The following is a 23,755-nucleotide window of genomic DNA, read 5'->3' as shown; positions in this document are numbered from 1 at the left end:
GCAAATCTTTAAAAAATGTAGTATAAACACCGACAATTGGAAAACACTGACATGTGAGACAATTGGAGAACAGCCTTTACCAAAGGTGTTGTGCTCAAACTCAGGATGAAAGGGAGGAAGACACATTGTGTAAGGATATGTGGATCCAGAGTTGGCCTCCACAGTCACTTACGGACTCACTGTTAAAACCATGTTCATGGAAGACCACCTTACTTGGAGATGAGTGATCGCCAAAGAAGAAGAACCTTGGGAACGATTGGGTTCCACAATAGAAGAAAGGAAGGATCTAAATGTATGGGTGGGGGAATGAATAAATAACCCTAATACTGTATGTTACATTGTTTTTAGAATCTCCTTGTGTCTTTGGGGATTGATAGGTGCTTGACATGTTTTGGGTAAATAAGGATTTATTTAGATGCAACTTCATGAAAAATGCTTTCATTGGCATTGTCACAGGATGCCTAGATAATTTTGTCTTAAACTTGTTTGCATACAGGGTAGCATGTTTAACACCTGGAAACCTATGTGGGTAGTCTTGTTAGAAGACGGAATTGAATACTTTAAGAAGAAGACAGACAACAGCCCTAAAGGAATGATTCCTCTGAAGGGAAGCACCTTCACAAGTCCCTGCCAGGATTTTGGTAAAAGGATGGTGAGTATGCATGTCTGCTGCAGTACACTGAAGAAAGCAGGCAGGAAGGTGGGGGGGGTTTAAGCTCTGGATTAGGTTTTTTCCACTGTAGTTAAGATATTGTCAGATCTTGCTGGCTGCAGAAGCTGATATTAGCCTTCCTAGTGTTTAGAGAGGATGCCATGCAAATTCAGCCCAGCAAAATGCTAAGACCAGACGATGTTGGACTCAAACACCTATCAGCTTCAGCCAGCATGGCCAACGGTCAGAGATGATGGGAGTTGTAGTCCACCAACACCTGGGAAGCTGTTGGCGTCCCCAGCCCTGTTCTAAGAAAACAATGCTGGCCGTTTTCTTTCTAAGGGTAGACTCAGGGCTTATTCACACCTCCTTTTGCCCTGCCTCCTTCCGCTGGGGTAACCCAGTCAGAACAAGTAGCCTTTGGGTTTTTCATGGATTGCTGTTCCAGTTTTGTGGTGGGACAATGGAAAAATCACTTGGACCTGTGTCTAGAAAGATGGGGAAAGCAGAAAACCAAAGCATGGGATGAGCGGAAGGGTGGACGAGCCCTTGCTTGACAGATTTTTATTGTTATGGGAATTTACATGAAACAGAGTGGTTAAGGTCCAGCATGCATCTCGACTATACTTTGACAGTGCAGTTCTTCACACAGATAAAGAACTGGGGACTATTGATATTGTGGTGAGACAGCTTCTCTGTCTCTGAAAAACTCACATATCTGAATAAGGGGCAGTAGGAATTGTTGGCTGGAACTAATTCTCTTCGGTTAGGAGGAACAGCAGTCTGAGCATGTAACTGTTGCTGAACTGTATGGGACCATTTCTTTCCAAATCAATATGTACAATATCAGACTGTGCTAGTCTTCCAAGATTGGGGCAAATTGATCCAGTGTTTCCACCCCTGGAACACTGTAGTAGTCTGAGTGCTCGGTGCCTTTCTTAGATATCCGTCTGGGCAGAGAAGTCAGAAAGGTGATTAGACCACTGCAGTTTTCCTGAAAGGGCAACGTGAGAGCAATAGTTTAAAATAGCTAGTCCTACTTTGGAAAGCAGGCATGTGATCCCAAGTCCCTTTCAGTTCAAACTGTTGTATCCAACTTAGAACAAACCCATTAAAATGAATGAACCTAAGCAAGTCATTTCCATTAACTTCAATGGGTCTATAAACAATAAATCAGCACGAATGTTTCCTGGTTATTTCTGTATTGCATGATCAAACCAAGGTTGCAGGTTTGATGGGACAGCTGCATATTCCTGCAATGTAGGGGGTTAGAGATGATCCTAAAAGTCCTTTCCAACTCTGCAATTCTATGATTCTAAGAGCAGATAATGGTGTAAAAATTCTATTCTGTTCCATACTACTTTACAGTTCCTTCCCAGCTTGCCCAGTTTAAGCAGTTTATACTGCTGTATTTAGGCTGCAATTCTATCCATACTAAGGGACACGGGTGGCGCCGTGGGTTAAACCACAGAGCCTAGGACTTGCCGATCAGAAGGTCGGCGGTTCGAATCCCGGCGACGGGGTGAGCTCCCGTTGCTCGGTCCCTCCTCCTGCCAACCTAGCAGTTCAAAAGCATGTCAAAGTGCAAGTAGATAAATAGGTACCGCTCCGGCGGGAAGGTAAACGGCGTTTCCGTGCGCTGCTCTGGTTCTCCAGAAGTGGCTTAGTCATGCTGGCCACATGACCCGGAAGCTGTACGCCGGCTCCCTCGGCCAATAAAGCGAGATGAGTGCCGCAACCCCAGAGTCGGCCACGACTAGACCTAATGGTCAGGGGTGCCCTTTACCTCTATACATACTTACCTGGGCATATGCGCCATTGAACTTGGTGGGAATTACTTCTGAGTAGGCAAGTGCATGCTTGTTCTGTTAGTTGCTTGTTCATATAAGCTGTGCTGCCAAATATATGAAACCTGCACACACAGTGTACCTTTAGAGCACATTTGAAGCATATGATTTCTCTCAAAGAATTCTGAGCATTGCAATTTGCCTTTCAACGAGTTATAATTCCAAGCAACACTTATCAAACCACAGTGCCCAGAATTCTTTGAAGGGGAAAATGTGCTTTAAAGGTCTAGGGTGCATGCAGCCCTTATGCAATGGACAAGTGTAAATCATCATGAAATGGTTCTCTTCTAGTTTGTCATGAAGCTCACTACCGCCAAGCAACAGGACCACTTCTTCCAAGCCTCTCATCTCGAGGACAGAGATGTCTGGGTGAAAGACATCAAGAAGGCCATTAAGTGCATCGCGGGAGGTCAACGGTTTTCTAGGAAATCCACCAGGAAGTCTATTAAGCTTCCAACCACTATCAACCTGGGGTTTGTTAAAATAGACTTCTTCCAATATTAATTTAAAAGGAAGGAACATATCCTCTTGTTTCCTTAGGGGCTAATTACACATAAATGTGATGCTATGATTTCAAAATAGGGACGCGGGTGGCGCTGTGGGTTAAACCACAGAGCCTAGGACTTGCCGATTAGAAGGTTGGCAGTTTGAATCCCCGCAACAGGGTGAGCTCCTGTTGCTCGGTCCCTGCTCCTGCCAACTTAGCAGTTCGAAAGCACATCAAAGTGCAAGTAGATAAATAGGTACCGCTCCGGCGGGAAGGTAAACGGCGTTTCCGTGCGCTGCTCTGGTTCGCCAGAAGCGGCTTAGTCATGCTGGCCGGGAAGCTGTACGCCGGCTCCCTTGGCCAATAAAGCGAGATGAGCGCCGCAACCCCAGAGTCGGCTACGACTGGACCTAATGGTCAGGGGTCCCTTTACCTTTAATTACACATAAATGTGATGCTATGATTTCAAAAAAGAAAAGAAAAGCAGCCTTGAGAGATGGAAATTTGGGCTGGAGAAGTGATGGGGAGGTAGAGGAGTGCGTCATCCTTTCCCCAGCTCTCCCCCCCCCCCTCAATTGCATATCCCAGTTGTTTATCCCCCAATGGAGCCTGAAAAAAATACATATTAAAATTGTGAGTAGAGAAAGGATTAAACACACACACACACATCCTCTTCTCCAAATTCCCATCTCTCAAAGCTGCTTTTTATTTATTTAAAGGATATATGTGTGTGGAGCTATTTAAACGGCATTCACACTTGGGTTGTAGTAATCTGGTTTTATTGAGTCATCATTTCTTTGCTTTCCTGTGACAGTAGCTGTTGGGCAGATACGTAGGCACCAGGCATTGTCATAAAGCGAAGCTTTGTTTCCCCTATTCCCAAAACGCACAAGAAACTCAGAACCTGGCTAGAACAAAGCACTGAGATTACAAAAGTTAAAAATATTAATTGACAAAAGAGGAAGTTGACTTTTTTTGTTTGTTTCCAAGTCCACTTGCAATTTGACTTTCACTTAGATTCAGTTAGGGTAGGAACATAAAGAGCCCTGCTGGCTCAGTCCAAGAGCCTATATATAGCCCAGCATCCTGTTCTTACAGTGGCCAAGCAGATATGTGTTGAAAACCCACAAGCAGGACATGAGTAGACCAACACTCTTCCCCACTTGTGGTTCTCAGCAGCTGGCAGTTAGAGCCATCCTGCCTCTGAAAGGGGAAATATGTGCTATGAATTTCTCTAACATCCCTGTGAAGCCATCCAAGTTGGTGGCCATCACAACATTCTGTAGAAGCAGAAAGTCCGATCTTTGAGGGAAGCAGATTTATTGTGCAAGAGCTCCAAATCAACTTTAATTGTCCAACCTGAATTTGCTGGGATGTGATTGAATCCCATCTGAAAACAGCGACAGCCTGGAAGCACCCTGTGTTTAGACTTATGCCTGTATGATTATCTCAACTGTGTTGTTGTTGTTTAGTCGTTTAGTCGTGTCTGATTCTTCGTGACTCCCTGAACCAGAGCACGCCAGGCACTCCTGTCTTCCACTGCCTCCCGCAGTTTGGTCAAACTCATGCTGGTAGCTTCGAGAACACTATCCAACCATCTCGTCCTCTGTCGTCCCCTTCTCCTTGTGCCCTCCATCTTTCCCAGCATCAGGGTCTTTTCCAGGGAGTCTTCTCTTCTCATGAGGTGACTAAAGTACTGGAGCCTCAGCTTCAGGATCTGTCCTTCCAGTGAGCACTCAGGGCTGATTTCCTTCAGAATGGATAGGTTGGATCTTCTTGCAGTCCATGGGACTCTCAAGAGTCTCCTCCAGCACCATAATTCAAAAGCATCAATTCTTTGGCGATCAGCCTTCTTTATGGTCCAGCTCTCACTTCCATACATCACTACTGGGAGAACCATAGCTTTAACTACGGTATACGGACCTTTGTTGGCAAGGTGATGTTTCTGCTTTTTAAGATGTTGTCTAGGTTTGCCATTGCTTTCCTCCCAAGAAGCATGGACAAAAGCTTTCATAGAAAGGCCACTTATTAGTTGTCTAAGTTATAAAAGCATGAGGTGAGCCTCCTTAGAGGATGTAGGCATTTCCTATGCCTGCCTAAGACAGGGGTAGGCAACCTAAGGCCCATGAGCCACAAGTGGCCCATGGGGGCCATTTAACCGGCCCACAAGCCACCCCTGAACCAAGCCGCCTGCTCAGTGAGTCCCCACACGCTGCGCTAAACCGGCACAGTGTGGCGCTGGGACTCGCTTCCGTGGCACTGGAAATCACGTCTGCGCATGCACAGATGCCGAAAATCACGTCTGCGCAGATGCTGGAAATCGCGGGCGCGTGCTCATGCTCACACAGTCCAGCCCATGGAGAGATCTCCGCTGGAGTGAACTGGCCCAGGTGAGGGAAACCTTGCCAACCCCTGGCCTAAGGCATCTTTCCCCCTGTCTGCTACATTGTCAAGTGGGTCTGGTAATTGCCTTGTAAATTATGCTTTGTACTGCTAGCTGGGTGAGTGGAGAAGCAAGCCCATCACCACTTCATAAGAAGACGAAGAAGAAGAAGAAGAAGAAGAAGAAGAGTTTGGATTTGATATCCTGCTTTATCACTACCCTAAGGAGTCTCAAAGGGGCTAACATTCTCCTTTCCCTTCCTCCCCCACAACAAACACTCTGTGAGGTGAGTGGGGCTGAGAGACTTCAGAGAAGTGTGACTAGCCCAAGGTCACCCAGCAGCTGCATGTGGAGGAGCGGAGACGCGAACCCCGTTCACCAGATTACAAGTCCACCGCTCTTAACCACTAAACCACACATTGGACTCAAACCATATGCTTAAGTGATGATTCAGATTTGACCAAATAAGACAGAAGGAAATGCCTTCTCGCTGGTCAGGCCAATGGTCCATTAACACGATACCAGCTACCCTGACTCTCAAAAGCTCCCAATCAGGTGTTGCTTTCTCAGTCCTAGATGACAGAGTCTTCCTATTACACAGAAAATATGTGCTCCACTCTGAGTTATCTGCAGTCATTGGCAGAGGAAGGGGGTGCGGGGGATGCAGTCCGCCCCGGGTGTCATCACTGAGGGGGGGTGACATCACCCCTGCCCCCCCCCCCCCGGACAGCATATGCCAGAGCAGCTAGCTGTGCCTCTGTCTGCAGTGAGTGGCCTCATGAAAATGGTGCTTTTAAAACGGCCATCTTGGATGCCCCTACACGATGTGCTCTCTTTTGGTTTGTTCATCTGTATAGAAGCTCCCCACAGAAAACATCTGATTCTATAATTAGTGGGTCATTAAGGACTGGAGTTTGCAGAGTCCCTTTGATGCATTTGCAGGAGGAATTTAAACCCCAAAGAGCCAAGTCGAACATTGCTTGGACTACTGCAATGCGCTCTACATGGGGCTACCTTTGAAGGTGACTCGGAAACTACAACTAATCCAGAATGCGGCAGCTAGACTGGTGACTGGGGGCGGCCGCCGAGACCATATAACACCGGTCTTGAAAGACCTACATTGGCTCCCAGTACGTTTCCGAGCACAATTCAAAGTGTTGGTGCTGACCTTTAAAGCCCTAAACGGCCTCGGCCCAGTATACCTGAAGGAGCATCTCCACCCCCATCGGTCGGACACTGAGGTCCAGCTCCGAGGGCCTTCTGGCGGTTCCCTCATTGCGAGAAGCAAAGCTACAGGGAACCAGGCAGAGGGCCTTCTTGGTAGTGGCGCCCGCCCTGTGGAACGCCCTTCCAGCAGATGTCAAAGCGATAAACAACTACCTGACATTCACAAGACATCTGAAGGCAGCCCTGTTCAGGGAAGTTTTTAACGTGTGATATTTTACTGTATTTTTGGTTTTTATGGAAGCCACCCAGAGTGGCTGGGGAGGCCCAGCCAGATGGGCGGGGTATAAATAATAAATTATTATTATTATTGTTGTTGTTTCCTAATTCTGCCTCACTTCTCTCACTGCACAGTGAACTGTATCTCTCAATGAAAGACCCCGACAAAGGAATACGAGAAATGAAGCTGGAAAAGGACAAGAAAATTTTCAACCACTGCTTTACGGGTAAAGAGCTCTTATTTTTCCCTTTCAAAAAATGCTCCGTTGAGTAAAACAGGTGCTAGAAAATGGAGTCGCGACAGGAAACAGTTTGTTTGGAGGAAAATGTCAGTTGCCATTCCAAAATAGTTGAACCTGCCAGTTCCTGAGAAAAATGTCCTATAGATATTGGGCAGAATGTGGCGGCATTGAGAGGGGAAATTGTTTCCAGTAGACAGAATGTGAAAACCGCATGGTCAAGGCTTTCCGATGAATTGGGCTTGAGTTTTGAAAGCTAACACCACAGCAAATTTGTTAGTCTTTAATATGGACTGGACACAGCCCAAAATACTTCATATAATTTACATATTCGCTGGCAAGTGGAATATTTGGCAGAGCCTGGCTCAAACCAAGTCCAGATATAGTCACCGCTGGCTTCATATTTCCAAACTGTAATTGCAATTTGAATTTAATTGAGAACATATCTCTTTGATTTGCTTAACTGCTTGCAGTCTGCAGTACTTCATTTTGTGCCTTTCTGCTCAAACACCTTGGTTCATTTCCTTGCCCTTAGGTAGTTGTGTGGTTGATTGGCTCCTGTCAAACAACTCTATCAGGAATCGCCAAGAGGGTCAAATGTTGGCATCTGCCCTGTTGAACGAAGGTTATTTTCAGCCTGCTGGAGATATATCCAAGAGTGCACTGGAGGGCCTGTCAGAAACTTCCTTCCTTGACCACGAAGACGCCTATTATTATTTTGTAAGTAGCAATGCATGACACTACTTTCTGGGATCGCTGGAGGTGGGGGGAGCACGGGAACCCTAGAAAATATAGCTTTTCAGACTGGCTGCAATATGAGGGTCTCATCTAATGCAGTCTCTGTGAGTAGGTGTATACTGTATATATGTGCATATGTGCAATCAGAAGTTCGGCGGTTCAAATCCCTGTGACGGGGTGAGCTCCCGTTGCTTGGTCCCTGCGCCTGCCAATCTAGCAATTCGAAAGCACGTCAAAGTGCAAGTAGATAAATAGGTACCACTCCAGCGGGAAGGTAAACGGTGTTTCCATGCGCTGCTCAGGTTCGCCAGAAGCGGCTTAGTCATGATGGCCACATGACCCGGAAGCTGTATGCCGGCTCCCTCGGCCAATAAAGCGAGATGAGTGCCGCAACCCCAGAGTCGGCCACGACTGGACCTAACGATCAGAGGTCCCTTTACCTTTATCTTTATATTTCCTGGTACTACACTTGGACTCCCCGTTGACTTTTTTCTCAGGGCGTATACTCCACATTGCTTAATACAAATTAATCACCTTTCACTACTGCAGTGAAAATAGGTGGTCTATTTGGTGCAAACATCTTCAAATATTGATGCTACCTGATTGGCCCCCAAAGTTTCATGATTCATCTAATTTTACCTTCAACCAAAATCCTTCCTTCTGTTTTTAAAGTGGATGTGTTAGTTATGCAGTAACAAGGTTTGACTTTTGACTCTTACAGGATTGCAGCATTGGTTTGGTTTTCTGCCCCAGCTGCCACAATTTTTTTTAATACAATGTCTTGGATACTTATATTTAAATCTCTGCTTCCCAGCCTTTAATTTATTGCAAAGCACTTGGGAGGAAGAATGACTTGGCATCCCTCTCCTTCAGCAGAAGCAACAAAGCCAGCCAGCGTTCCTCCGAAAGTTAGTGACTGTGAATCACTGAAGTGCAAGACATGGCCTCAGTTAGCTGTCATTTCAGAGGAAGCTGCCTTGTGTTCTTCTGTAAATGTATTCTATTTACATCTTTGTGGGTATTCTCCTATCCTAAGAGGGTTAATTGTAAATATATGACTCCAACCATTTCCACAGGCCTTCTGGAAATACAAGGTTGAATTCAGGGTAGACCCATTGAGGTTAATGGGCTGAAGTTAGTCATGTCCATTTATTTGAAGGGTTCTGCGCTGAGTATAACTAATATTGGATATTATGAGTGGGAATCAACAGCGTTGCTGCATGCATAGAATGTGGTCTGCTCATGCAATAAGGTATCGCTGCCCGTACGGGCCAGTCTTGACAGACTCTAGGGTTGTGCACCCATCTCACTCAAGAGGCCGGGGGCCAGCGCTGTCCGGAGACACTTCCGGGTCACGTGGCCAGCATGACAAAGCTGCATCTGGCGAGCCAGAGCCGCACACGGAAACGCCGTTTACCTTCCCGCTGGTAAGCGGTCCCTATTTATCTACTTGCACCCGGGAGTGCTTTCGAACTGCTAGGTTGGCAGGTGCTGGGACCGAGTAGCGGGAGCGCACCCCGCCGCGGGGATTCGAACCGCCGACCTTTCGATCGGCAAGTCCTAGGCACTGAGGCTTTTACCCTCTGCTCATGCAATTGTTGTTGTTGTTGTTGTTTAGTCGTTTAGTCGTGTCCGACTCTTCGTGACCCCATGGACCAGAGCACGCCAGGAACTTCTGCCTTCCACTGCCTCCCGCAGTTTGGTCAGGCTCATGTTTGTAGCTTCGAGAACACTATCCAACCATCTCTGTCGTCCCCTTCTCCTAGTGCCCTCCATCTTTCCCAACATCAGGGTCTTTTCCAGGGAGTCTTCTCTTCTCATGAGATGGCCAAAGTATTGGAGCCTCAGCTTCAGGATCTGTCCTTCCAGTGAACACTCAGGTCTGATTTCCTTAAGAATGGATGCGTTTGATCTTCTTGCAGTCCATGGGACTCTCAAGAGTCTCCTCCAGCACCATAATTCAAAAGCATCAATTCTTCGGCGATCAGCCTTCTTTATGGTCCAGCTCTCACTTCCATACATCACTACTGGGAAAACCATGGCTTTAACTATACGGACCTTTGTTGGTAAGGTGATGTCTCTACTTTTTAAGATGTTGTCTAGATTTGCCATCGCCTTTCTCCCAAGGAGCAGGCGTCTTTTAATTTCGTGACTGCTGTCACCATCTGCAGTGATCATGGAGCCCAAGAAAATAAAATCTCTCACTGCCACCATTTCTTCCCCTTCTATTTGCCAGGAGGTGATGGGACCAGTGGCCATGATCTTCGTTTTTTTGATGTTGAGCTTCAGACCATATTTTGCGCTCTCCTCTTTCACCCTCATTAAAAGGTTCTTTAATTGCTCCTCACTTTCTGCCATCAAGGTTGTGTCATCTGCATATCTGAGGTTGTTGATATTTCTTCCGGCGATCTTAATTCCGGCTTGGGATTCATCCAGCCCAGCCTTTTGCAAGATGAATTCTGCATATAAGTTAAATAAGCAGGGGGACAATATACAGCCTTGTCTTACTCCTTTCCCAATTTTGAACCAATCAGTTGTTCCATATCCAGTTCTAACTGTAGCTTCTTGTCCCACATAGAGATTTCTCAGGAGACAGATGAGGTGAACAGGCACTCCCATTTCTTTAAGAACTTGTCATAGTTTGCTGTGGTCGACACAGTCAAAGGCTTTTGCATAGTCAATGAAGCAGAAGTAGATGTCTTTCTGGAGCAGGAACTGGCAAGCCACTCCAGTATCCCTGCCAAGAAAACTCCATGGACAAAGACAACAGGCTTATGCAATGGGCCTCCCCAAATTCAGGGACTGGCTGGATCAGGAGGAGTGGTAGAGGCTGCCAGCCCAAGAGGATGACAACTTAGAGTAAGGTTACCAGATTTTTTTTCATATAATCCAGGGACACTTTTTTTTTTAAAGAGAGGGAAAATGTTATTTTTTTAAAAAAAATTAAGAAGTAATATCCTTCCTCTGGGCCCCGGTCTGCTCCTTTGGAGCAGTAGCTACCATGGAGTAGACTTGGGTTGGGGTTGGGCTCGGCCATGTGTCCTTGCCCTCCCAGTGCTCTCCTACCTCTCCTCCTAAGCCGTTGCCGTGGTGCGGCAAGGTCAGGGCTCCCCTCTTTTTTCTCCGTCCTCTTTCTCTCTCTTCCTTCTCCTTCTCCTCTCCTCCTTCTCCCTGCATCGGCTCCAGGGTTTTCCTGGCCCCGGAGTGCCGCTAGGCCAGGGGTCTGCAACCTGCGGCTCCGGAGCCGCATGTGGCTCTTTTGCACCTTTGCTGCGGCTCCGGGGCGGATACTAGCGAGGGGAGGAGGAGCATTGTGCGCCCCGACACTCCCCACTGTGGCGGGCACTGTACTGGCTGTGACGTCTCATGGGGGCGGTGCGTGCGTTAGTCACACACCATCCCGACGTCACCTTCCCGCCCGCTGTCAGATCGGACATTAAGGTAAGAAACAATATATGCAGTGTTATATTTGTTTTAAATGTCGCAATGGTTTTGCGGCTCCCAGGTTTTTTTTCCTTCGGAAACGGGTCCAAGTGGCTCTTTTTGTCTTAAAAGTTGCAGACCCCTGCGCTAGGCAGTCTTGCGCCCGGCTTGATTTGGGTCACGGGGGGCGGTCAGTGGTTCCCCCTTGGCAGTGGCAGTCTCAGCAGCCTGGAGCCAACCTGGTAGCGCAGTTGGCTCTTGCTGGCTTCAGGAGCTGCTCGCTGCCATGGCGCCCGCCATTTTGCCTCGCCGGAAGTCCCCATATGTATAATGTGTCTTGTGCCATTGAACCAATCACACAACATTCATCCCTACTAATAAATCTACAACACTTAAAATATAAATCCGGGGACATTAAAAGAAATCCGGGGACATTCCGGGGACGGATTTTGTCTGGGGACAGATTTGTAAATACAGGGACTGTCCCCGGGAAACAGGGACGTCTGGTAACCATAACTTACAGCCCAGAGCCTGGGGGACAAACGACTGAGGAGCAGTCAGCAGAAGGGATGAGCTGGGGACTGATAGAAGCAGAAGACCTGAGCGGTCAAGGGTGCAGAGACAGTCCCAGTCCTACAGACTCTCTTCCCCCTCTGACTCCTCGCTCCAGGAGGGTCCTATGCCAGACAGGCCCAGAGGAGGAGCTCACCCCCTCAACACAGCCTTCCTCTGCTTAGGAGGAACCCAGAGTGAGAGGCTAGAGGGGAGGGGCATACCTAGGGTTTAGTTTCAGCAATGCCTTCATTGAGTTAAGATGAAACAGGGACATTGATGTATTGTTGGTAAGCTGTTGTTTTGCTAATAATAAGCTAATTTCATTCCGTGCCTTCTGTATATGTGTCTACCCTGTGGATGACCTGGCTCCTTGACAGCTCCCTGACACCCACCCTCTCCTCCCCCCAACCCTCTAATCTGCTCTGGAAAGTAAGGGGAGCCCCCAGAACAGGTTGGGTGTGTGCGTGAATGGGGGCAGGAAAGAGGGGAAAGTCCCATGGCATGAGTGGACCTCATTCCCCATGTGCATACTCTACTTAGGACTACAATGAATTCTATAAAACCAGACCTTAGATTTGGTACATCCATCCTAGTGAGTTTGAGGTTCTACTTTTATCACTAAATGGAGCTTGTGGGGGTGGAAGAGGGAATGAACCTTCTCTTTCACCCTCTTACCTCCCCCTGTTCCACTGCTTGAAGACTTTTGGTATTGGAGTTTGTGGTGTGGATTTAAGCAATGAAGCGTGGGAAGGTAAGGAGTAGGTACATTGTACTCCATCCCCTGTGTGCTTCACTTCATGACGAAAGTGCTTTATAACCAGTGCACAACTGTTTGTTGTTGTTTAGTCGTTTAGTCGTGTCCGACTCTTCGTGACCCCATGGACCAGAGCACGCCAGGCACTCCTGTCTTCCACTGCCTCCCGCAGTTTGGTCAAACTCATGTTCGTAGCTTCGTGATCACTGTCCAACCATCTCGTCCTCTGTCGTCCCCTTCTCCTTGTGCTTTCCCAACATCAGGGTCTTTTCCAGAGAGTCTTCTCTTCTCATGAGGTGGCCAAAGTATTGGAGCTTCAGCTTCAGGATCTGTCCTTCCAGTGAGCACTCAGGGCTGATTTCCTTAAGAATGGATAGGTTTGATCTTCTTGCAGTCCATGGGACTCTCAAGAGTCTCCTCCAGCACCATAATTCAAAAGCATCCATTCTTCGGCGATCAGCCTTCTTTAGGGTCCAGCTCTCACTTCCACAACTAGTTTGGCCTTAAGACTGGCCTCCTCAGTCTTCTGTATGCATGATTATCTAGATTGCCAACTTCATTTGCTGATGGTGTCTAAGGGAATGCTAGTTGCATAGCTGTTGGCAAGGTCCCATATAATCAGTCCTGAGATTCTACAACTCTGGTTGGCAACTTTTTTAAGAAAGAAAAACAAACACATGCCATATTTTGTTGCTGAACAATTTTGGTTGTGCCATCTGACTCACTCCTCCATGACAAGGGCTTCCCTATATTAGGCACTCTAAATTTCTTTTTCATAGAATGCAGATGAAGACAAGAGTTATTTAACCCTCCCTTGACCCCACCCCACCCTGCTCCAGTGTGACCAGTGAGAGGAAGAAAGAGTACTCTCCATATTCTGCATTTCAGTTGCTCAATCCATTTCACTCGGATATTGACTTGTGTGCACAAGAAAGCAAGGCGAGAACTTTCTCTGAGCCTCTACTGATCACATCGGAGAGGAAGTAACTTAAAATGCTGTTTGCCACAAAGGAAAAAGGAATTTGGTGCATACTTCCTATACACATGCTTTGTGCATCGTGCATGTATTCACTACGATGCATAAATCTTAGTCTCTAGTCCAGGTAAAAGAATGACAAATAAAGTGGGATCCCAGTGTTGGGATAGGGGAGAGATTGAGCTCACAGCCTATTTGTTTGGAAGCTTTGGAAAGTTCAGCAGATGCTGACATTATTTGCTGTCTTATTTAGAAATATTTTTAACCTTCATCGCAAAGCAATGAATCTAGAGTAACACATCAAACTTGAAATATACTCAGAGTCGAGTGTGGATTTCATGCTCTTTATTCAGCTCATAGTAGCGAGGAATGAAAGTTCCCCCACAATATCTGCTTTATATACATTACAATGGGCCACATGTGATTGGCTGATTCTGGGATTCTCCTGTAGGCCAATCAGGTTGCGGATTCACTTCCACCTGGAGCTGGATTGGGTGGCTCCTGTGGACCAATCATACTGCTGCATTGTTCTAGGACCAATCAGACTGCTGCATTCTGAATCCTATTGTTCTAGGACCAGTCAGACTGCTGCATTTTGGATCCTATTGTTCTAGGACAGGGGTCTGCAACCTGCGGCTCCGGAGCCGCATGTGGCTCTTTTACACCTTTGCCGCGGCTCCGGGGCGGAGGCGAGGGGAGGAGGCGCATTGTGCGCCCCGACAATCCCCACTGTGGCGGGCGCTGTACTGGCTGTCACGTCGCATGGGGGCGGTGCATGCGTTAGTCACACACCGTCCCGACGTCACCTTCCCGCCCACTGTCAGATCGGACATTAAGGTAAGACACAATATATGCAGTGTTATATTTGTTTTAAATGTCACAATGGTTTTGCGGCTCCCAGTTTTGTTTTTTTTCGGAAACGGGTCCAAGTGGCTCTTTTTGTCTTAAAGGTTGCAGACCCCTGTTCTAGGACCAATTGGACTGCTGCATTTTGGATCCTATTCACTCAGTACATATCAAAACTCTTTCAGGTGACGTTAGCAACATGGTCTTGTTCTTTCCTTAAAACAGGCAGACAGTGGATTCTTCAGTGAAGGGAATTCCAGTGATGATGATGGGATCTTCAAGGAAGAATTCAGAGGCGCAGTGGTCAAACAGGGATGTTTACTGAAACAGGTTGGTATAGACCTTGTTTGCTGTGATGGCTCAGAAAAGCAGTCAATATAGTACAGAAATATAAGCCTTCTTAGGAAAACTGCCTATGCTGAAACCTCTCTTGACTCTCATAGCTGTGCTGTGTTGTGTTGCTCAGTGGCGATCAGCTGGTGAAACAGGGCATCCTTCAAATCCTCTGCGGGGGGGGGGGGTGTCACAATTGATCTGGTTTTGCCCAATTCCAACAGAATTGCAACACTGCCGTCACGCACGGGGCATATGAAGACTTTATAACCATGTGACTCACTGAGCTTGTCACTTGCTTCATGCAATCCTAAGAAGAAATTGCAGCACTGAGAGGAAATGATCACAGACTGAATCCACAGTAGAACGTTGGCCGTCAATTTTGAGGCACTTTCAGGAATATAAGTGGCACAGTATCCAAAATGTGAAGGGGAAATGAATTCTAAATGTTGTATTTTCTTTCTAGTACTTTAGAGACATTCTTCAGTCTGAGTTATTTCAAGAGATACTGAGTTTTCTAAGGAAGCAAAAGTACCACTTTTTAAAAAGGGTGTGTATTTGGAGTTACCCAAGCGAACACTTTTAAGAGGCTTTTGGGATGTAAGCATTGGTGCAAGAAAAGCTTGCATTATAGCTATTTTGAGGCTGAACAATATATTGCCTAAGGTCTACAACTGACCTGTAAAAGCTGTTGCCACAGATCTTCATTCCTTCTTGGGAATAATACTCATTATAGTCTGTGCTCTAGACCAGGGGGTCTCAATCTGTGGTCTATAGACCACCAGTGGTCTGTGAGCTTTATTCAGGTGGTCCACAGCATGTTCACATTAAACTGACATATTGATTTTTTATTGCTTCTTTAATTTCTTATATTGTACTTTATTGGATTGCAAATTGAATTCTGTGGAAGGCAAATGAAATATAAGAAATAAAGGAAGCAATGAAAACAGTAAGAAATCATACAGCATCTAGCACATTGCATTGCAATTGCTAAAAGAGACAGAAAGAATCATTAAGTGGTGATTAACAATTTTCAAATGGTTCATGGGAAAAATAGTTTAGAGCAGTCGTTGCCAAACTATAATGGCTATTTCCCACCCAAGAAAGAACCAGCAGCCTTCTGAAAATGAAGATACTGTATGTGGCAATTGGTTTTAGAGGTCAATTTTAATTGCATTGGGAATTCTATAGAAGGGTGACATATACATCCCTAAAATAAAATAAAATAAAATAAAATAACTTTTAGGGTCTTGATTGTGCTTTGGCAGCAAAAGCAGTAGAACTCCAGCAAAACCCATGGATACTGTGCTTCTGACGTTCCTGGGATGCAGCCAGGGGATTTTTTGAGCAGGAACGTACCTTTTTAAAATTAAATTATTATTATTTTTTTTTGGCCAGGGGAGAGGGGAGCTGGAACAGATATACACCCAATGCCTGAGCCAAAAATCCACCTATATCTGTAATCAATAAAGTTGTGGCCATTTCTAATCCAGATCACTGTCTGCTTGAGTTTATTAATAATATCTTACATTTAGCCCCTGCCCGGGGGGGGCGGGGGCGGGGGGGAGGTGTTGCAATGTGACTGGATCTGCAATAAACAAAACAAAACAAAATTACTTCTTGGTGAGTTTCCCCAACTTCCCCCCCCCCCAGAAAAAAGCACTGGGTGCAGCTATCACAACATTCTCGCTTGGCTACCACAGCGTTCTCCAGTTCTGTTTTTGGGATTTGTTATTGCAGTGCAGAAAATGAAATTCACACATTCATTACATTTATTTAGGGGCACCGGAGGAGAAACTGGAAAGTACGGAAGTTTGTCCTGAGAGAAGACCCTGCCTACATGCATTACTATGACCCTGCAGGGGTAAGCCCGTTTTCTGTGGTTTTGCTGGACCTTTGATATGAAACCCGCCTTCAGAATCATGGGTTTGAGTGGCAGGATTGTTTATGTGAATTGTGTTCAGTTGCTGGGACCTCTCCTCTCGATTAAAAAAAAAGTATCTTCTTTTAAAAAAATATTTATTTATTTTATTGAACAAGAAAAACCTTAAAATACAATCCATGCCGATATACATTACATACATTCCATAAATTATAAAGATTATAAAGAATGGAAATAGAAAGGGGGGGGGAGAAAAGAACAAAAAGAAAAAAGGAATTAAAAGAAATAAAAGTATAAGTAGAAAAAGAATATACTTGCATTTGAAGTAAGGTAAAGGTAAAGGTACCCCTGCCCGTACGGGCCAGTCTTGACAGACTCTAGGGTTGTGCGCCCATCTCACTCAAGAGGCCGGGGGCCAGCGCTGTCCGGAGACACTTCCGGGTCACGTGGCCAGCGTGACGAAGCTGCTCTGGCCTGCCAGAGACGCACACGGAAACGCCGTTTACCTTCCCGCTGGTAAGCGGTCCCTATTTATCTACTTGCACCCGGAGGCGCTTTCGAACTGCTAGGTTGGCAGGCGCTGGGACCGAGCAACGGGAGCGCACCCTGCCACGGGGATTCGAACCGCCGACCTTTCGCTCGGCAAGCCCTAGGCGCTGAGGCTTTTACCCACAGCGCCACCCGTGTCCCTGTGCATTTGAAGTACACATCAGCAAAAGAAAAGAAACTTCTGACTAAACCCATTGCACTATTTTACATTTAAGCTATTATTTACACAGTTTCCTAAAGTTGTTTCTCTTCATCTTAAATCTGACGTTTTCCAACAATTACTTTATATGACATGGCTCATTCAATATCTGCCAGGAAGTTTTCATGGTCACAGTACCCTTTGAGATATTCCTTAATTACTATTCATTCCTAATTAACTTCTTGTGTTGAGTTTCCTCTCACTGTTCCTGTTCTCCTTGCTAATTATAAGTACTCTTATCAATTTGGCTTGCCACTCAATCTTTGAAGGGATAATTTCGCTTTTCCAATTTCTTGCTGTTAGAATCCTTGCTGCTGTATCTTCAGGGCTGTATATTCTAATATATTTTATCAACTTATTTATAGGCCATCTTTCAGGGCATAACCCCACGCAAGGAAGCTTATGTGTAATGACCGCTCCCCGCTTAAAACGGGGGGCGCCCTTTGCATGGACGCTTGCAGCCCCTAGATCTGGAGCGGCTCCAACAGCATAGTATTGCCTTTGCCTTCCCTCAGTTGGGATACCTGGAGGTCTCAGCCTACCTCAGTGAGTTGCCCAATCCCACCTGAGGGAAGCGTTGCCAAGGAGACCAGGCCAGGTAGGGGAGGGATTACCTGCCCACACAATAGAGGGAGGATCTTACCTGGGAATCCTCACTTGGCTCCAGAGCTTCTCCCACCCTACCCACCCTCAGTTAATGTCTTATTTTGCAGGTTAACTTTTCTTCACAGGTTTTGCAGGTTAACTTTTCTCCACAGGTATGCGGGCCCTGATACGTCAAGGTCGCTGTTAAAGGGCCGGAAAGGAATTTCCCTGCATTGGCAGGTTTCGCCTTTCCCGTAGCAAAACGTCACAACTTTGGCAGTATCAGGCCTTGGGCGGAATCCTTCTGTCCATCTTCCTCTTTGCAGTGGCGATACCAGGGTTCCCCGTTAAAGGGGTTTTCTGAAGGGAGGCTTTGGCCGTACACCGAAAGGTCGTCATTGCTCTCCCCTGCGGCGGCGGCGTTACGGGGGCGGCTATCTCTGCTTGAACATATGTTCTCCAGAGCTGGCCCATCCCCCCCCCACACTGGATAACCCTGATGCTCCCTAGGTCCCTGGCTGGGGACTGGGGAGGGAGAACGCCCAATGCCTGAGCCAAGGTCTACCCACATTTGAAATTTAATAAAGTTGTGGCCAATTTAATCCCATAGCACGTTGTCTTGAGTCGTTATTCCACATGACGGGGGGACCGCGCGGGATCTGGGGACTCCGCCTGTCCACGCAATTAAAAACGCAATACAATGCAAAGTGAAACAAAATCTGAATAGCAGCGGTACAATCATTATTTAAAACATGGGCTAGTTAAAATAGGGTTGCCATATTACAAAAGTTAAAATCCAGGCAAAGTTGTTGAGGTGTTTTTTTGGGGGGGGGGGATTAGGTCAAAATTGTTGAGTTCTTTTTAGGAACATCTCCACACAAAAAGGAAGAAGTTTGGGGGCTTTTTTGGAATTTTTTATGGATTATTTTTTGAAAAATGACACCCCTCCCCACCACACGTCTCGGTTTCCCAGACATTTTGCAAATTTGGCAAAAATCCACCTGGACGCCATTCTGCTGGCTGATTCCTGGACATGTCCGCAAAAATCCGGACATATGGCAGCCCGAAGTTAAAATAAGTGAATAAAATAAGTGAATAGATTTATGCAGCCAAAAAAGCTGTATGTTCTAAAACAGCTCTCTAGTTTAGTCAAATTTAATAAATACCTAAATAAAGGGGAAGTATCCCAATTTTCCGTGTGTTTCCGTGTGCTGCTCTGGTGCCAGTTCGCCGGAGCAGCTTTGTCACGCTGGCCACGTGACCCGGAAGTGTCTGCGGACAGCGCTGGCTCCTGGCCTCTAGAGTGAGATGAGCGCACAACCCTAGAGTCTGTCAAGACTGGCCCGTACGGGCAGGGGTACCTTTACCTTTTTATCCCAATTTTTGGGTGTGTGCAGTGAGTACAAAATGCACCTATTTCAGAAAGGCTTTGGCAAATGAGCTTCAGACAGCAAAGTGGCTCCCATCCCCCAACTTTTGCAGCTTGTTCTGTTGCACAGTTTTTCTTCCATCTGTTCTGACCCTTCTGCCAATACGCTATGTGTCTGAGAGAGAGGGGGGGAAACCTTTTCATTATTTCCACATGGTTCATAATGTCAGTAACTCCCGGTGAAAGCTACTTTCCTTCACCTTTCTTCTACACTGAAGAACCCCGATTTTCTGGTTTTACTCCTCGATTGCCTATAGCCCATAGCTGTCAACGTTTCCCTTCTTTTAAGGGAAATTCCCTTGTTCCGAATAGGATTCCTCGCAAGAAAAGGGGGAAGTTGGCAGCTATGCTATAGCCTGTGCCAACACACACAGCCATAGCCATGTCCATCTCATTCCAAAATGAGTTTTTAACCAAGATAAGAGACTCAAGTTCTTCATGATTTCCTCCTAGATTACACCATAGCCTGCATAAACACACACACTGATGGCCGTAATAATTTCTATCGTGTTGGTTTCAGCTGGAAGCGAAAAATGGTTTCCAGAATGAGTTTGTAGCCAAGCTAACGATGGTTTGATTTTGAATCATTTCAGGGGGAAGAGCCACTTGGAGCCATTCACTTGAGGGGTTGTGTGGTGACAGCGGTTGAAGACGCACCAGATGGTAAGGAGGAGCACATAGAGACTGTCCCTCGTGACATGCATGTTCATGCCTCATTCTAATAAGTCTTTGTAACACTTCTGGTGGTGCCCCTAGGCGGGTGCCTCAGACATTTCTCTCTCTCTCTCTCTCTCTCTCTCTCTCTCTCTCTCTCTCTCTCTCTCTCTCTTTCTTTCTTTCTTTCTTTCTTTCAAGTCTCCAGTCCTCTCAGAAAGAAAGTTGTGAAGCAAAATGTGCCAATATCTTCTAAGAGATTTCTGTGAAACAAGAGTGGTATGGTTGCCTTGTGGATTTCTCCTGGTACTGAGGAATGCCGCCTCTTGGTTTTAGACAGGAGCAGCAGTGTATAGCTGACTTTCCATCGTATGTGTTAAGTTGTGGGTGAACATATCAGACGACACAGCGATTCTTCAGACAGCTCTTGTTTATTCACAGGCCAGAACTGGCTTCACTCAGTCGCCAACGCCTCGGGCTGCTTTGTTGTGCTGGGCTCCTTATGTTGCCTGTTTTCTTTTCCTGAGCAGAGAAAAGCATGGTCTCAGCACCTAAAAAAAGGTTGACAACTCTGGGCAACCTGGGGGGGGGGGCCAGGCGGGTTATCTTTGCATGCACTCCAGCACCATATATGCTTAAGTTGGCCCCGGTCAAGGGGTGGTTGCCACTCTAGTTTTGTGTTATGCCACATCCCCTCCATGGCAGCCATTTTGTGATGGGCAGCCCCAGCATGCTTTCAAAATTCAAAATGTCCCTGGTGGTCTAAAAAGGTTGGTGACCCCTGCTTCTTAACATATTCGAGGCCTGGAAGCAAATGGCTCAAACACTCCGTTTTGCTGATTCCCAAACTGGGGCAGTCACATGAAAAAATAAGCATCTCCCTCTTAATATGTCAATTAGATAGAATTATCTTTGAATGTGAGCTGAATTGAATGTCTTTCCCCATCCCTATTTCCTTGTCAGAAAGGCATTTTGATCTGTTCATTTATGCTTAAATCTGTCTGCAGGTAAAACCAACGTTGGCTAGAATTTTCTTGTGATTTATTCTGTCTTTTCAGTATCAGTATTCAATATCCATACACTGCCTAAACAGAGCATGAGAGAGGTTTAAAAAAAGGAGTGGGAACAACGATCACCGTTTCTGACCATTAGTGCTGGCTCAGGCTCAGGTTAGAGTCCCACTATGCTAGGTCACTGGCTTAGCTAACCATGATGCTGGCAGATTTGACTCCCAATTTCAAATGAAATACAGGCTTCTATATGTATGTAGAGTTGATTTTCTACGTGGAAATTGGAAGAATTTCAATTGTGTTTGCGAGAGTCGTGTGAAAATGGAAGAGACCATTGAGCCAGAAACAACTCCCAGACTCCTTTGCTCACAGTCTTCTTTCTCTCGCAATTAGGCAAGAAAAACGATGTCGGGGGAAACCTGTTTGAAATCATTACTGCAAATGAGGTCCACTACATCTTGCAAGCAGCCACCTCCACAGAACGTACAGAATGGATCAAGGCCGTTCAAGTGGTTTCCAGGACTGGAAAGTGAAGAACTATAAGCTTTAGCAAATTACTAGTGCCTCTTGTTCAAAGGGTTTCTCCACACAACTTGGCTATCTGTAGCCCTGTTCTCGTTCACGGATACCAGGGTGGCTATAACTCTGAAACTTTTATTTGACAATAACCTGTCTTAGAATTAGCACAGTATTTCATATGCCCGTGTCCTGTTCGCTTTCTATACCTTCCCATTATCCAAAACAGGATCATTTGGCCTCGTCACAACGGTCTGTAAAGTTTTCTCATGTACCACCAAGTAAATAAGATGCTACTTTAAGGCAGATGCATGACTAAGGGTTACGAAACCCTTATGATTTCTGCATATGGTAGTGGCTTGGGGGAAATTGTTTGTAAAATGAGTTTTGTATTTTAACGAACCCTCAGCCTCTTCACATACTGGTATATGTGTATCTGTAAGAAGCTCCAACTGAAGTAAATGGAGTTCTATTTGCCCTAATAGTATTAAAACTACAGCTAATGTCATGGAAATATATATATATATTTGAAAAATGAACAAACTTGCTTTTCTGTCTGTTTCTTTCTTTCTTTCTTATGATGAACCAATGAGAAGAATGGTGAGGATTATTATTTTTAAAATACATAGATGTATAAAAATACACACGCTCTGTCTCACACGCACCCACATCCACACAGCCAGCACTGCTGTGGTCACTGAATAAGCCACAGGCTTCAGGCCGCTATTCTAGATAAGAGTAGGGCTTGTAACTTTAACCCAAAGCTGTAACCCAAAGTTATGACGGGGAACTAGGGCTGGCCCAAGACACCTTGCTGCCTGAGGTGAACCAGAAAATGGCACCCACCCAGAACTGTCGTTTGTCAAGGGTGCTGGGTTAGAGCAGGGATAGGAATATCAGGCTCACGGAGGCAGGATCTGCGACCCCTTCCAGCTTTCCAGAACCTTCCACTCTGAGTTTTTCCTGCTTTTTTTCTTTTTCTCCCCCCTTTTTTTTGAGTCTTACTTTATTTATACTTATGCATCATACAATAAAACAGAAAAAATACAAATCATACAAATAAACAGAATAAAGCCAGAAATACATAGATACAGTCATACCTCAGGTTAAAGTCGCTTCAGGTTGAGCATTTTCAGGTTGCGCTCCATGGCGACCTGGAAGTAATGGAACACATTACTTCCGGGTTTTGCCACTCGCGCATGCGCAGACTCTCAAAATGACATCATGAGCATGCGCAGAAGCGGTGAATCACGACCCATGCATGCGCAGATGCACAGACACAGGTTGCATTCTGCTCTGGATACAAACGGGGCTCCGGAACAGGTCCCGTTGCATTCCAGAGGTACCACTGTACAAACATAATGACATAAACTGCAATAAAAAATATAAGCACTATACTCTCCTAAGAAAAAGGGAAAAGGGAAAATATAAAGAAGAAAATAAAAAATGATTTTTAAAAATGTGACTTCCAACTAACTAGCTTTAACAATTCACCATCCCTCCTCCCCAAGCACTGTGACTGGATTCTAGTCCTGGATTGGAAGCTGGAGCTGTCACTGAGCAAAGCTCAACTCCTGTCTAGCCACCACAGCATTCCCCCAATATGGTGGTGCTTTGCAACATTTTGAAGACAGGCTGTCTGGCTTTTTTAAAGCACACTGTACAAGCAATTGTCTCAGGAATCTCTTCCCCTTCTTTCCTTCCCTCGCCATACTTTTCCAAAGTGATCAACAAGGTGGCATGGGCAGGGCAGCATTGTTACCTGGTTTCCCAATGCTACACATCGCTGCTGGTTACTGAGAGGGAGAGTGGGAGGGCTGAGGCCAAGGGGAGCTCCACATGGTGCAGACACAGTAGTGGGGCCAATCTTGCTACTTCACTACTGCTTGCCTCCATCCCATATGTTTAATTAAGATTTAAAAACCCCAATTAAACAAGTGGTTTGGAGTAGGAGAAGGCAACAAAGCATTTAAAACCCTTAGGACTGGCCGCCAAGTTGATTCATTTGGCTACAACACTGTTCTACAACACTGTTGCTAACTTCAAATTATGTACATTATGCATTGTCAGAGGCAGCCTCTGACATGCATATATTTACATATTTCCAATTTTATCATTGGAAACATTTTATTTTATGTTTGTTTTTGCACAAGCAAACAATTTCTAAATTTTCAGTTTTCACAGAATAATTTCAAAGCACCTTATAATAAAATAAAATAAAATGAGAGGTAGTGACTGGCTCAGGGATACCCAAT

At 45.8% G+C, this 23,755-nt stretch overlaps 1 protein-coding gene across 1 annotated transcript; it reads left to right on the top strand.

Annotated features, from left to right (window-relative positions):
- The first annotated feature begins 462 nt into the window (after window positions 1-462).
- Window positions 463-22,043, top strand: PLEK (pleckstrin). Its single transcript, XM_028722054.2, has 8 exons — window positions 463-652; window positions 2,791-2,972; window positions 6,948-7,039; window positions 7,587-7,771; window positions 14,569-14,673; window positions 16,457-16,540; window positions 19,914-19,983; window positions 21,378-22,043. The coding sequence occupies exons 1-8, from the start codon at window positions 503-505 to the stop codon at window positions 21,515-21,517; spliced, it is 1,008 nt and encodes a 335-aa protein (XP_028577887.2). The 5' UTR covers window positions 463-502; the 3' UTR covers window positions 21,518-22,043.
- Window positions 22,044-23,755: the final 1,712 nt, after the last annotated feature.

Source organism: Podarcis muralis, chromosome 3, assembly GCF_964188315.1.
Source record: "Podarcis muralis chromosome 3, rPodMur119.hap1.1, whole genome shotgun sequence".
NCBI classification, from domain to species: domain Eukaryota; kingdom Metazoa; phylum Chordata; class Lepidosauria; order Squamata; family Lacertidae; genus Podarcis; species Podarcis muralis.
The sequence above is the reverse complement of the archived record's forward strand: the minus strand, read 5'-3'. Positions and strand labels throughout refer to the sequence as shown.